The sequence below is a fragment of the Etheostoma spectabile genome, chromosome 2, assembly GCF_008692095.1.
Source record: "Etheostoma spectabile isolate EspeVRDwgs_2016 chromosome 2, UIUC_Espe_1.0, whole genome shotgun sequence".
Taxonomy (NCBI): Eukaryota; Metazoa; Chordata; class Actinopteri; order Perciformes; family Percidae; genus Etheostoma; species Etheostoma spectabile.
The window spans coordinates 19,486,192-19,501,275 of NC_045734.1; the positions used below are offsets into that span (position 1 = coordinate 19,486,192).

Sequence of the window (15,084 nt, forward strand, 5' to 3'; positions counted from 1 at the left end):
TTTGAAGGGCCTCTCTCTTATCTTTGCCCAGACAAAAGGGCTCTCATGACAATGACAGAAAGAGAGACAAAAGACAGCAAAAGGGTGGGAGAGCAATGGGGAGCGGGAAAAGCAGATAGCTTTGATCTGAGTTTAGTGTTATAAGGAGGAGAATGGAGATAATACTAATCTTTATTGATGTACATGCAGCACCTGCATTAAAACATGGATTACAGAAGAAATATCAGAACACAAATGAATAGACCAATGAATTGAAATAAACATAGCTTGATAAATCTTTCCTCAGAGGCAAGTCTGTGCAGAGAGGCGAGGAGCTTATGAGAGTGAATAGACACAAGAGAGGCTGAGTGCCCATGATGTCATTGAATGTGCTGGTCGGTACTCTCTCCCTCCCCACTCCCCCTTCCCTCTCTCCTCCCGCCTCTCTGCATCTCTCCATATCGTCGTCATTGTGAGAAAGCCTGGGAGTGGCAGGAAGGAGGAGAGGCAGAGGAGAAAGAAGAAGAAGAGAAAGGACGAGGAAGACGAAAACAAAGAGGTCAAGCAGCTGTATGCAAATCAAGATTTTCCTGAATATTACACAGCATCTTTCCATTTACGGCAGCAGGTACACCTTACTCTCTCTTTTTCAGCATCACCGCGTATAATACAAGAAAGGGGCAATGTGAACAGCGGCAGTAAACAAGTCTTACTGTAGGACCAGATATTTAACAGCTGCGATAACTGGATGTCTTATTTCATGCTACAGTAGTGACAAATCATTTGTAATATTCCTGTTGACATTTTTAAATCTAACAGCATATTTTAATATTAGATTTTCTAATAAGATTTAATTACATTCCTAAAAGTACATCGATGCATGCCAAATTGCAACATTGGATCTCAAGTGACATTCACGAACATCATTTTACGCAATTTGTTTTTGTGGTATAATGCCTTAAATGGTTCTCAGCTGTTGAATTTTTATCCCCCTGCCCACCAATAGTGGCCGCCAAAGGAATGTAAAATTTAATGCAACCGGCTACTTTGAGCATTCAAGTGCATTTAGATGCACTTTCTCTACGTAAAAAACAACAACAACAACAAGAACAATTATGGAATAATTGTCATTCTTTAAACAAAATGTTCTTTTCTTTTTTTCATTTCTACTTCAGAATCTAAATCAGAAAACAGCAGTAACAAGTTATGGACAAATATGTGTTGGTGTGTGTTTGTTTGTGTGTGACTTTGAGTAGAAGAGGAGAATAGAAAGAGAAGAAGCATGTTTGTTCATTCACTGAACATTTAACTGCAGAGAAGCCATTTTGAAATCGAGCTGATTGAATTAAATTGGCCTAAGAGCAGCTCGAGCACAGTGATGGATGTGACAGTGAGTAAGAGAGAGAGAAAACGTTCACTTAGAGTCTTAGACTGACCGTGATGGCAATCATTTCTTGGCAGGCCACCATCATTCAGGTAATGGAGTCATTATGAATGTGTGTTCTTTAATTTCCAAAATAATCCCTCACAAGACTTAAAAGTAAATGAATCAACCAAAAGTAAGGAGGTTTTCACATCACCTTGTCCGTAAGGACCATGCAACCTCATGTGACTAAGCTGGTATGTTATGTTTGATAATGTATGTATACTGTATGTGTATCTGTCAGTATGGCTGAGGGCTCAGTGTCTGTAGCAGAGGTAGAGACTTCCTTCCAGAAGTTTGCAGTCCATGGAGACACTAAGGCCAGAGGGAAGGAGATGAATGGCAAGAACTTTGCCAAGCTTTGCAAGGACTGCAACATCATTGATGGCAAGAACGTCACCACTACAGATGTTGACATAGTTTTCAGCAAAGTCAAGTAAGATTCCATTGTGGCTCAATATTTCACAACTAAAACATTCACAATGAAACAACCCGGTCACAGTTTAACTAACAGCCAAGAAAATCAGATGTCAATATGAACTGGCAATACCATGGAGTCAGTAATCATTTTTGGGTTATTATTATTTGGATCCAGAAAACATCTGGCAACACTGTGTGTCTCCTCAGGGCAAAGTCAGCTCGTGTCATCACATTTGAGCAGTTCAACCAGGCCCTGATAGAGTTAGCTCCCAAACGTTTTAAAGGCAAAAGCAAAGAGGAATCGCTTCAGCAGCTTTATGGTCTCATTGTTGGTAAGGAGCCTACCAACGTCGGAGTCACTGTGAGTATTTCATCAGTTCTAAACTCAACACACCTTTTACCACCCTCGGGCACCATCATCCAACATCAACTTACTTTACTCTCTCCACTCAACTTTGTGCCATGATTGACCTCCAGAAAATGCTTAAAGGTGCAATATGTAATACTGACAGCTAGTTTTTTAAATACTGCAATACAAATTCAAAATACTGGAGAGGTTGCCGGGCTGAGACCGCAGCTTCTATAGTCTCGTTGTGCCAGACCTCCTCCTCCAAATCGCGCTGAAGAAGCATCCCCAACCTTGCTTGTCAAACTTGGCAGTTGATAACAACACACAGGCCCAAACACAAACAGACATTCCGTCACTGAGCGGAAATTTTAAGAGGAAATACTGGCATTAGCATTGTTGTCAGAAAAGATAGATAGTATTTCAACTTAGCATGTTTCTTTACTATCTGATGACGCATTGGGGTCGTTTTTTGGATTTATTACAGTAAACATGTTACTCATTGATCCCTTATGTTTTTGTTAAGGTTATGGTTGTTTGAGGTTGTTTAAGGTTGGAATAAGAGCCTAGAAAGATTTCCATTTCTCTTTCAGTAATTTATAACAATTTGTTCACATGTTTTACGTTTTATTGCCTAACTCCTGTCTTTGTGCTATGGCCAAAATAATATTGTGCATCATTGTATTGCCAGTGTCATTCTTCATTATCCCACTGGGGGAAGCCAAATACATTTAAATGTAACATATTGTGGCTTTAAACTGAAATTCATATACAGCAAAAAATTTCACTTTTACTGGGATAAGTTGTGCTGGAAAAATTAAATAGTTGAGAGTTGAGGAGAACGTAAAGTAAGCAGATGTATAAATAGTGCATGTCCATGTGTGTTTGGGTTTTTGAATGTACCTGAATGAACAAAGGGGTAACATTTTTAATCTTTTATTGTTTTTAGAAAGTGGCAAAGGCAACAGCAGTTGACCGACTAACTGATACCACCAAGTACACTGGAGCGCACAAGGAGCGGTTTGACGAGTCAGGCAAAGGAAAAGGAAAGGTCGGGCGCGAGGAAATCCCAGATAACAGCGGCTACGTGGGAGCTTACAAGGGCAGCGGCACTTATGATGAAAAAGTGAAAGAAACGTAAACATATTTCTGCTGATTATGAAACATTTGATTCAATAACTTGAATTAGGTGTGTTAAAAAATCAACATAAATTAATTTGTTACTGTATACAGTATGTCTTGTGGGCCTCGCATTAATAACACTTGTATCCATGAAAAATCAATGAAAGAAAAGGATGATTCGTTTAAAGAAACTATTTCCTTAAACTAATCAAAAGATAATGTCAATACTTAGCTGCAGTTAGTTAAAGAAGAACAAACATGTTTAATGGGTTGTGGCATGAACAACTGCTATTGTTCTGTTTATTTTTATAACAATTTGACAGGGGCAAAAAGATTAAACTGTACTTTACTAACTGTACTAACTCTGCTTTGTACTATAGCTTAACACTATGCCTTAGTATGATGTAGCACGTAGTCAATCAGTGGCATTTATTCATATCATTAAATAAAAATTATATTAACAAGAGAAAAATATAATACGCAGTGAAGAATACAGAATAAAACTTTATTGAAGAAGCTACAGTACAGAATACATCCTCTTTATCCCTCATTTTTTACTTAATGACAACATCATTCTGTTATTTTTAATGTTAATAATGTATGTGTTTTTGCTACTTTATTTAGTTTAAAAATTAAATGAATTCAGAATGTCGCTTTTTTCAAAAATGCACCAACATGATGGTTTTACATGGATAAATATTTAATGGCTGTGTCTCAATTTGTTTTTGCGGCTAACCAACTCGGGTACTCTAGCTATGTAATTCAATGTGAATACACAAATGTTGAAATTACATTAAATTCCCGTCCCTAGTAGTCGTGATAACCTGAAGCTAATGCTAACCTGTTCAAGAGGAAGTTAACCAACTTGGCAATCAATTCAGTTGCTTTTCTCCCAGAATGAAGGACTGAAACATTTTAATAAAAGAAGCAAATGTAAAAATCTTAATCAACATACAAAAATGCATCAACATGATGGTTTTACATGGATAAATATGATAATATAATACTTTTTGCATGCTGCAGTGTAGCATCATAAGGGAAGTAAAGGAATATGCTTTTGTTCACAATTTGACCATGTAGTAGTAGTAGTAGTAGTAGTAGTAGGACATATTGTAAGAGTTTCTATTATAATCTTCTCAAAACCCAATTCTAGACCCAGATGTCAGCTTTAACAGACAGTGCTGTGTGGTATCTAAGCAATTGTGAAATGTAATCAGTGTGTCATGTTACTGTACACGCTTGACTGTTGCAGCCCTGCTACTAAACTCACCAAACTCTTTGTTAAGCTCACATAATAGGCTACATGAAAAACAAACAAAAAAGGAATAAATTCACCGTATCAGAAAAACAAAATGTTTTCATTTGTTTGAACATTGACCCTAACCTAAGACCTGCTGATTGCCAGAAATAGCTGGGATACAATTTCAGAACACAAATGGCCCTTGTAGAACTAGAATACACTCATGTTAAAAGATAGCTTACCTCCTCCATATCTCATATTATGTAGGCCTGAGCTAATATTCATCACGTGGGTTTTGTGTGTTGTGTATTCTCTGCATCACTGTAATTTCCCCTTGCGGGATTAACAAAGTATACATTATTATTATTCTTACTGGAATCATGATTTGCTATGATCACTGATCACTGTAATCACTCCCACAAAACAATATGAAGAAGTAATTCAATAAATGAATGATATATAGAAGAACTTTTGTGGAGTAATCGTTTGTGTTTTTGGAAAGACATTTCTTTGTCGTTCTTTAAAGATTAATTTAAACCTGCATGAACTGCTTTTGTGGCCACAAAAAGCTGTAAGCACAACATTGACATAATAACAGTTTATATATTTAACACGCTAAATTTGTTGATCATGCATCCAGCTGATTTGGAGCAATATTATCATTCATTTGGAGCTGTGTTCATGGCCAACTAATGAATGTAAGTATAATATTCACTTCCACTCCACAACGTTTCTTACTCTTTAGCAAATAATTAGTGGTTTAATTAAATAATTAAACCACATGTCAAAGTGTCCCTGAGCAAGACACAGTGAACCCCAAGTTGCTCCTCGGATGCTGTATGTATAGCTGTCCAATTGCTCTTAGTACTAAGAATGGGTTAAATGCAGTAATAGAATTTCACTACATTGTACTGTGTGTATGTGACGATTAAGAATTAAGTTTGAGCTTAAAAGCTAACGTATTTGTCATTTGGTGGTGGACAGTTTGTGTGCAGCTGGTTTTTAGGGAACAGCTGCTTGCTGCACCTGGAAACAATGCAGATGAGAGAGGTGAGAGTGAACCACAGTATGGAAATCAAAAACAAGTTAAAAGCTGCTCAAAAGCTCCACAGGGTATAATCCGGTGGTAAATATCTTTGGGTTCATGAGCAAAACCTTTAGGATTGTGTTTTGCTTTTGGATGTGGTAATCTGATCCTTTAACTGACTATACTAAATATGAATTCCATGATTCCAATTTTGCAACAGAAAAAAACAGACAAACCATTAACAACAGCACATTGAAGTTCAAATTTAAGAAACAAATTAGATTGCACTGTGATTAAATACGGTGACTCACGTTTCTAACGCTTCATGATGGCACTGCTGGCACTGCAGTAGGACTAGGCAAACGGAAGAATCAGGAAAGAAAGAGACTTCAGGGACCATGACGATGACTGGCTAATATACCAATTTAAATTCCCTAAAGCTGTGCTCTTTGATGTACTGAATTGGGTCCAGTAGAGAGGGCATCACACTGGAGCTGTGCAATCCAGGTCCAAATACAGGTACTTGCCACTGTGGCAAGTTTTTTGGTCACAGAGCATAAGGGTCTGTCATGTAAATGTGAAACTCTAACATCAATAAAGTTTAATCAGCATTGCATTGTCTTAGCCTAGACTAAGACCCCAGGGGGCTGGAGACAGTAGGCCACCTTTTGGTGAGTAGCAGGAAACCCCTCTCCATATGTTAAATTTTAGACTTGACCTGTGGTTCTTTACATTCAGAGGAAAAGAGGGGGGAAATGGGGGACAGAGATATGCATATTTCTAACCTGGCTCCTTCAGACATACATTGTTTTTTCTACCACATTGTTTATATAACTCAACACAGGTTTTGTCACCAATAGTATGAAAGTTTGAATAACAAGAAAGTTAAGAGAAATGATTATGCGAGAGCATCAAGCAGTTTATTTGAGTAATATTCATGCAAAGGGAGACATTTTTGCAACAATTCAAAAGTTCCACATACCCAGGTTTGAAAAGCGTCTCTTAAAAATGTTCAAATTAGTAAGATAATGTGTTGCAGGAGAAGTAAAGCCTAGAGTAAGACACAAAATGATCAAACAAAACCTAAGCATAACGTTAGGTATTGAAGATAATAAGCTTTGCTGTGTACATACTCTAAATGGTTTAGTTGTGATAAAAGAGTTAGAAGGTTCAAAGATAGAATATTGGGTTTTCCCATTATTCAAAGAAGAACCACTGGACTCTCATGTATGCACAATTTTGCAGTTTAGATTGCTCTTAACACCTGCACTCTCCAAGACAAAGACCTTTTCACAATCGTTCAGACCTTGAGTTTTATCCTGACCTTTTAATTGTTTAGTTATTTTGAACATCTCATAGGGAGGGATGAGCACCTCTCTCTCATTTGGATATACTGAATAACTTTCCAACAAAGCGCCTGAGCAGGTCTTGATTTCAAAGCAGCTCACGTTCCCAAAATTTGTCAAGTCAGTGCTGTAAGAGCTGGATGTAAATGAGCCAAACCGTATTATTTGGTTGACTTGCCCAGTAAACTTAACCTGGGTTCGTCTGTAAGTACGGTGACAGTAGTTATTGCTATTCAAGATTTGTATAGCAGATGTCAGTAGGTAATGTAAAGAGTGAAATTGGAATAAGGAGCTATATCGGCTACCTTCTGTCCGGACTGCATCATTGAATTCCCTGTACAAATAGTTAGATGTATAAACACAGATTGCTTGTATATGATTTTTGGTGAGAGACATGTTCTCTCTCTGTTTAAATTTAGTTTCAGTACAACTTTTTGCCTTTTTCCAGGCATCTTTAAACGAGCTAATGTGCTGTTTTTCATTAAAGTAATCGTCATTGACTTTTATCATCATTGATTTATTGCAGCCAAGATACATGTCATCTACTGAATCTTCGACCATGCTCATTGGGATGCTGTCGTTGGCATCTCGGTGGCCAAAATTGAAACGGATCTAAAAAGAAAACAGAGAGAAAGATGCAGATAAAGGTCACGTACATACACTGATAAGAGCCAATATGACATTGGAATTGTCATGCACACTCAAAACTTATTCAATTACAATATCCAAGTAACACTGCAGCTAAAGCCCTTTCACAATTTTACTTTAAGTTTTATGAAAATATGTAATCAACAGGAGAACAAAAGGTGTACCCATGAAACAAATGCTGTTAATAATAACCTGTTTGATCGCATCTAGAGAATTAATCTAATGAATGAACTGAAGATTGTTACTTTCACAGGCATCCCACTATCCTAGTATCTCAAGCGAGATTGTATTTACACTTGCACTTGATCTCAAAATGAATGACATTTCAAAAAAAAAAATCTGATGTGTTTTTTTGCCCCTAAATCCTGCAAGTAACTTGTTCAATTGTGTAAACATCCTTTACTGTTTACATATGTGTAATTTTGGGAATGTCCACTCCACCTAATTTCACATGCTACACTCACCCTCATGGAGTCTACAGACAGCATCCAGCAAAGGAGCAAACACGGTGAAGCAAAGACCAGCATGTTACCCTTCATCACTGCAGTCAGGAAAACTGTTGAATCTATGCACACAAAACAAGTCAATGATTATTAACTGTATCACACTGTGTACTGATAATACAGCTATATCAAAACAGTGAATGCTAAAACTGTTTCCGAAAGTTTATTTGAAAGCTCAACTCACCAGCCCTCAAGAGGAGAAGATGTTGCGCACTGAGTTAAAGTTTCAATGGGGTCAATGTTTTTGATGAGACAACCGGTCCCAAGTTTGTGTTCAGGACTCATGATCAACTTTTATATATACACCTTGCATTCGTGGACAAAGGTCACAAGTCCCTACACAAATACAAAATTTGCACGTTTACATGTCCTAAGTGTGTGGGTGGAGTGCGTGGATGTTTTAGAGCATCACTGTTCTTGTAAATTAGTGTGTGAATGATTGGAACATGTGTGTTTGTGTGCTATGTATCTATTGACACTTAATCACAAGGGTCCATGCATTCACCTGAGTCAAGGAACTGTTTAGTCAGAGCCAAACAAATTTGTGATCCTTTTGGGCTGAAAACCAGAAGGATCACAAATATAAAAGTAAGCCAAATGACATTAAATGCCACTAAGCAGTGTAAACCAGTGTTAAATCAGTCTTTCCATACTTTTCATGGAAAGACTGCAAGGAGGGCATCTTTGTAGGCAAAGGTATTGATCTTAACAAACTGGGCAGCCAAGGTTTGATTCATGAATAATAAAAACTGAAAACTAAACAATGTCACTGGTCCTTCATTTGGTATTTGAACATGATTATTTTTGTCCAGGTCTCAATTAATGCTAAAATACAAGAATGACAAAGGAATAGAGTGTAAGAGCAAAATGCTATTAAACAGTCCCAACATTTACAATGCTGATTCAAGGAATAAGGTATAAATAAAGGCCTATGACGTTCATTTAGAAAGGTATTGATGAATTGATTAATGTACTCATGTTTTGTAAGTGCTTTTGTCTTGTAAAAGAGAAGAAACTCCAGACAAAATTTAGTATTGTATAATGTATCATGGATAATAATAATAATAAATTGAATTTGTATAGCGCTTTTCCTAAGCTCAAAGTCGCTTCACAGAGTAGAAACAATGCATTTTTAGTATTTTTAAAAAGGACCAATCTATGTAAAAGGGTAGCAAAGGCTTCACACATTCATGGACTCTTTCTCTCTCTTTCACACTCTAACCACACTGATGACGGATGTTTTTCCTTCTGCATCCCCCTTTGCGGACACAAAATATGATACAGGACACACACGTCAGTATTCTTTTTTGTATGTCATACATTAGAAGAAAATGGACGTCAAATTTGTGGATTCACTCACTTGAAGCTATTAGAAGTATGATTGGGGGTATAAAGTGACTGACATTTCTCTTTCAACTCTCCTTAAGTTTTATTTGTTAAACGAACATGTCAACATGTCAACAGAGAAAATAAACAGCTGAACAGTAAAAATGTACAAAAAAACTTAGTTTACATTTTATTGTATTATCTTTGTTATGTATATTGTTTTAATTGCATTGGTAAAGATTGGAAGTCACAACATACTTTAAGTATTGCACTTTTTTGTAATATACGGCCACTGCTTTGCTTTAGTAGGACATTTTACCCCACTTCTTTAACAGGGGTTAGTTTTGTACTTTTTCCACAATTACATGACTGTAGATAATATGCAGAATTAGGTTTTACAAAAACCTACAATGAGCTCACAAAATATGTTCCACTTCTAAGGATTTAAGGTAACCAATAGTACAGTATATGGTTTAAGTCAATCAGCCACAAATATATTGTACTTTTAAGTTACAGCTGTGATCATCAGCAGTTCAGTCCTGCCGCGTAGTGCAGGCATTATCATTTCCTGTAGAAGTGAACGTTTGTGCAGAAAACAACTACCTGTAATCAAACCATTCCTCCCAATGGGTTCTTGTGTAAAATGTGCTATATAAATAAACTTTGCTAAAAAAGAATTTGCTTCTTGGTGAGGAATTAGTGGTCAGTGTTTAAGTGGGAATGTGTAATTTCTCTGAAGCTGCTGCAGAGGCGTCATTTACTTGTAAAAACAACCTCATTTCCTGTGAGATGCCACCACGTAACAAGAAAAGCACACACACATACACACACCACACACACACACACACACACACACACACACACACACACACACACACACACACACACGCAGGATAAGTAGTAAGTGTAACTTCAGTTACAACTGTGCTAGACATATCATATGCTAGTGTAGTATTCTCTGATGGATTTGAGAGTACTTTCATAATCACGTGTAATCTCTTCTAATACATTTATAGAGGTGTAGCCTTCAGTTACACTGTATGACAGGTTACTTGGTCACCAAAATTTAACCCCCAACCTATATATAGACCATTGTTACTCTAACAAACTGTCATGTGCTGCTCTTCGTTTTTTTTTTTTTTTTTAATTAAACTGCATTTGTAGCATTGAAAAAAAAGAGAGGTAAAAAGGGGTTTTGTTGTGGGCGATTAACTTAAAATCAGCCTTAGTGCCATCAGGGAACTTTTGGATTCTTCAGGAAACATTGAAAGTTGCTACACTAATTATTACTACAGTGAAGCACAGCTGCTTCATATACTTCTTCTCTTTTGTCAAGCCATGTTTCCTGTGAAAGCCACATACAGAAGTACGCAGATGACACAGCCATCGTTGGGTGTATCAGGGGGGACAGGGAGGAGGAGTATCGGAGTCTGTGGGGGGACTTTGCTCTCTGGTGTCGCACTAACTGCTACAGCTCAACACCTCAAAACAAAGGAGCTGGTCGTTGATTTTGGGAGGTCCAGACCAAAACCGCAACCAGTCCTGTTGGAGGGAGTTGAGGTGGAGGCAGTCCAATCATACAAATACCTCGGGCTGTGGCTGGACAACAAAACTGGACTGGACAACAAACAGCAGCCACTGTACAGGAAGACACAGAGCCGGCTGTACTTCCTGAGGGGCTGCGCTCCTTTAACATCTGCAGCAAAATGCTGTGGATGTTCTACCAGTCTGTGGTCACCAGTGCCTCTTCTACACTGTGGTGTGCTGGGGGGGCAGCATATCAAAGAAGGACACCCACAGGCTGGACAAACTGATCAGGCGGGCCGGCTTGTGGTCGGCATGAAGCGGACTCACTGGTGACGGTGGCAGAGAGGAGGACATTGGACAAACTGCTGGCTATTACTGAAAATTCCAGCCACCCCCTGCACACCGTCATCAGCACCCAGAGGAGCCGGTTCAGTGGAAGGCTGCTCTTCCAAGTGCCGGACCAACAGACTCAAGGACTCCTTTGTCCCTCATGCCATCAGACTCTACAACTCCTCACTAGGGGGGAGGAGGAAATAGGGCAGAGGACAATACATACATACATACATACATCATACATACACACATACATACATACACACATACATACATATATACATACATATATACAATATAATACATATAAATAAATGCATACACAGTAAACATACATACATACATACACACAGTACACATACATACATACATACACGCACACCTAGTCACTTTATCACTTCAATACTGGACTCAACACTGACACTTTAATAATAATTTATGGTCTTTTGTTTGTTTTATTTGACAAATGTTCTTATTGTTGTTATTATCATTATTGTTATTTTGTTGTCTTTATACTGTCTTTTCTTTTCTTTTTTTAATCTATTTTTTAATTTGTTCTTTCTTGCTAAAACTGGTGCTGGAATTTTCAATTTCCTTGCGGGAGTCATCCCAAAAGGATAAATAAAGAGAAGTCTAAGTCTAAGTCTAAGTCTGTTGCACTACATTCTGCATCTGAAAACACACAATAAAAATGCTAGTATATCTTTAATTCTCTAAAAACTCTCTGATGACCAACACTTTTTAGAGAGTGAAAAAACATTTATCTGCTTTTATTGCAAATTTTGCCACAGTATGTTTAAGCAAATAAAATATGTTTCAAATATTTATTTTCAATAAAAGGCTCTAGTTTGGTGTTTGCACATAGTAAGTAGCGTTATGCAGCTCTAGCGCTAACTGAGATTGCTTCCAAGATTGTGCCAATTTGGTCTCCTGGTTTAATATCTCGTGACTTACCACGTGCCCCAGTGTCACAAACCAGCACTTGTGTTCCATAATATTTTGATCAGTTTTTCTGAAATCATACAAACTCATTTATTACATATTTTGCTTTTCTTTTCACTTTCATCTTAATATTTTTTCTCACAAAAAGTAAAGTCCTGGGCATGCTACACATGGTGCAAATCAAAAGTGTTCCTTGCTCATTCCTTGGTAATTAGAAATATGTGTACCGACATTTTCAATTGTTACCCCTAATTTGGATTAAACAGAATAAAAACATATCCAGAAATGTGCAGAAAAGGCCTATTAAACAGTAAACTGTATTCACCTCGATCGACTTGTTGGTAGTAAATGTACTAAGGAAAACAAGACGTTGGTGTTTTACAATTTATTGATTTCTTTCAGTCTGTATACAATATCTGTTGTACATAAAACTCTGGTAGATAAAACATGTTACAAATGCCTTTAAATATTGTTAAATTTTGCTTGTGTTACTTGCTGTACGGTATAATTTGTTTAGGGAAGTGTGAACACATGCAAAACAACAGATCTTTCATAAGTAGGCAGCTTTGCAGTTTAGATTACTGTTATCTCCTGCGCTCACCAAGATATAGACAACCTCACAATCACTCAGACCTTCAACAAATATACCTCTCTTTTTACCAGTTATCTTGAACTTCTCATAGGGGGGGATAAGTATCTCTTGCTCATATACTCCAAGAGCTGGATAATGTTTCAGGAAAGCGCCTAAACAGGTCTTAATTTTAAAGCAGGTATTCTTACCAAAGTGGGTCAGTGTTGTCTTGTTAGAGCTTGAGGCAAAGAAACCAAACCGAATTGTTTGGTTGATATCACCACTAAACTTAGCATCGGTTCTGCGGTAAGTAGTGTGGCAGTTTATATTATTATTGAGGATCTGTACAGCAGATGTCAGCCAGAAATGTAAAGCGTGAAATGGGAATGAAGTGCCATACTCTTTTCTGTTGGTGCGAACAGCATCATTGAAAATCTTGTAAAACTTTTCATGAGATGTATAAACACAGATTGCTTGCATGTGATTCTTACTTAGAGCCTCATCTCCTTCATCTTTCTCTTTCAGTTTATCGTTGGCACAACGTTGTGCTTTTTTCCAGATACCTTTAAATGGGCTCATCTTGTCCTCTTTTTTAAAGTATGTGCTCTTGATCATTTCCATCATTTTATTGTGGCAGCCAAAGTACATATCATCAACAGAATCTGGAACCATGCTCATTCGAATGCTCGACTTTGCCTCTGGTAGATTGACAATAAAAGTGATCTGGAGAGGATGCAAGAAAAAGACAATTGGACATGGTTTGTATCACAGTCAAGAATGAGATAGATAGAAAGTTTTTATTGTCCCAAAATTGTAAATTTGTTTCCACAAAATGTGCATTGTGTGTGCCTCCACAACATAGTTACATTTACATACAACATAGATAACATGCATAATAACAAACTCACTTAAGCAGTGTGATAAAATGTAGCAAACTTTAGGATGACAGATGTATTCACTGCAGAGACATTCGGCAATGCTTGTTGCACTAGCTCCTGTACTGTTTATAGGCTACTCCCTGTCCTTAACACTACCTATATACAGTACATGTACCATAATGCTACTCATGAATACTGAAGATACCGCTTTGGGGCTATGGAGCTTGCTAGATTAGTTTATAGTCCATGAGTTTGCGTATGTATTGTACTGCATCATATTTGAAAATTGACCAATTTCCCTTAGCATGCATAGATCTATGTATGCATTTACAGATTTGTCTGAATTTTACAAATACACTTGCAAATCTGATCAAGATTAGGAGATTTTGAGGTTTTACACATTCATAAATCTGATTTTGTACACACAAACTATTTTACACATTTGCAGATTTCTCTACACACACATCTCAGTGTGCATTTAGAAATACATTTACACATTTACAAATCTGATTACAGACACACAGATTGAGATACACTTGCACAACTCTCTACAAACATTTTGAAACAGTTTTTTTACAATCATGGCCCTATATTAGTTCCTGTATTGCTTATGTGCTTGATTGCTAGGAAAATTTAGTGTTGAACCTTTTTCTGATTTAACATTTTCAACCCAGCATCATGTGTGAGCAACATGTTCAAAGTGTTTGAGTAAACAATGTGTTAACATTTGTCAAGTTTTGAAAGTGTCCAGAGATTTAGACATGGTTTAGATACAACTGGGTGGAATTTACGACTCACCTTCTTGGACTCGACAGGCAGCATCCAGCAAAAGAGCAAACACAGTGGAGCAAAGATCATCATGTTACCCTTCATCACTGCAGGTTGGCAAACCGCTTCTGAATTTACATAAATAAAACATACACTAAATACATAAACAATGATAATTGAAAAAAATTGCATGATGTACACTGACATATATGACATATATGTACACTCAAAAGGCGCGATTTGGAAATATCAACTCACCAGTCTTTTTAGAGAACAATGTTTAAGCACAACTCAGATCTAGAGTTTTGACCAGACAATGAGTTGTCAGTGAATTTCCATGACTCATATCAGCCTGGTCCCAGACAGGTCACAAAATACCACACACTGCCACACACACACACACACACACACACACACACACAATTGGTTTGGTTGACTCTCAAACCAATTTTTTACATTAAAAAAATAAACCAACTCTCCATCCATGATTTCTAAACTATCTATGATTATGAAGTGCTACTGCAGGCCATTTACTCAAAAGATAAATCAAACCAATCCACTCAGAGCCAGACAAACATGCTGCAATCCATTTTACAGTAATTGCAATGCCAATTAGCAGTCTCTGTGAATGTCCATGCATGTAGGACTAATAAACTGAGGTAGATACTAAGGTAAAAGGAAGACA

At 37.3% G+C, this 15,084-nt stretch overlaps 3 protein-coding genes across 3 annotated transcripts; 1 reads left to right on the top strand and 2 right to left on the bottom strand.

The window, feature by feature from the left end:
- Nucleotides 1-339: 339 nt before the first annotated feature.
- On the top strand, nucleotides 340-3,453 carry tppp2 (tubulin polymerization-promoting protein family member 2). Its single transcript, XM_032530618.1, has 4 exons — nucleotides 340-607; nucleotides 1,647-1,838; nucleotides 2,030-2,183; nucleotides 3,118-3,453. Exons 1-4 carry the CDS (start codon nucleotides 552-554, stop codon nucleotides 3,307-3,309), a joined length of 594 nt encoding a protein of 197 aa, XP_032386509.1. The 5' UTR covers nucleotides 340-551; the 3' UTR covers nucleotides 3,310-3,453.
- A 3,050-nt stretch (nucleotides 3,454-6,503) lies between these two features.
- On the bottom strand, nucleotides 6,504-8,144 carry LOC116698533 (ecto-ADP-ribosyltransferase 5-like). The gene is made up of 2 exons (XM_032530495.1): nucleotides 8,016-8,144; nucleotides 6,504-7,515 (listed from the first exon to the last, which is right to left on the bottom strand). Exons 1-2 carry the CDS (start codon nucleotides 8,088-8,090, stop codon nucleotides 6,781-6,783), a joined length of 810 nt encoding a protein of 269 aa, XP_032386386.1. The 5' UTR covers nucleotides 8,091-8,144; the 3' UTR covers nucleotides 6,504-6,780.
- A 4,553-nt stretch (nucleotides 8,145-12,697) lies between these two features.
- LOC116698527 (ecto-ADP-ribosyltransferase 4) lies at nucleotides 12,698-14,736 on the bottom strand. Its single transcript, XM_032530482.1, has 3 exons — nucleotides 14,658-14,736; nucleotides 14,430-14,527; nucleotides 12,698-13,476 (listed from the first exon to the last, which is right to left on the bottom strand). The coding sequence occupies exons 2-3, from the start codon at nucleotides 14,502-14,504 to the stop codon at nucleotides 12,733-12,735; spliced, it is 819 nt and encodes a 272-aa protein (XP_032386373.1). The 5' UTR covers nucleotides 14,505-14,527; nucleotides 14,658-14,736; the 3' UTR covers nucleotides 12,698-12,732.
- Between the last annotated feature and the right edge of the window lie 348 nt (nucleotides 14,737-15,084).

What these genes read in the sequence shown, in the direction of transcription:
- tppp2 (XM_032530618.1), top strand. Translation starts at nt 552, where the DNA reads ATGCAAATCAAGATTTTCCTGAATATTACACAGCATCTTTCCATTTAC. An exon ending in ATAGTTTTCAGCAAAGTCAA is followed by an intron (nt 1,839 to 2,029) that starts GTAAGATTCCAT and finishes GTGTCTCCTCAG; the next exon opens with GGCAAAGTCAGCTCGTGTCA. An exon ending in CTACCAACGTCGGAGTCACT is followed by an intron (nt 2,184 to 3,117) that starts GTGAGTATTTCA and finishes TATTGTTTTTAG; the next exon opens with AAAGTGGCAAAGGCAACAGC.
- LOC116698533 (XM_032530495.1), bottom strand. Translation starts at nt 8,090, where the DNA reads ATGAAGGGTAACATGCTGGTCTTTGCTTCACCGTGTTTGCTCCTTTGC. An exon ending in TGTCTGTAGACTCCATGAGG is followed by an intron (nt 7,516 to 8,015) that starts GTGAGTGTAGCA and finishes TTTTCTTTTTAG; the next exon opens with ATCCGTTTCAATTTTGGCCA.
- LOC116698527 (XM_032530482.1), bottom strand. Translation starts at nt 14,504, where the DNA reads ATGAAGGGTAACATGATGATCTTTGCTCCACTGTGTTTGCTCTTTTGC. An exon ending in TGCCTGTCGAGTCCAAGAAG is followed by an intron (nt 13,477 to 14,429) that starts GTGAGTCGTAAA and finishes CATCCTCTCCAG; the next exon opens with ATCACTTTTATTGTCAATCT.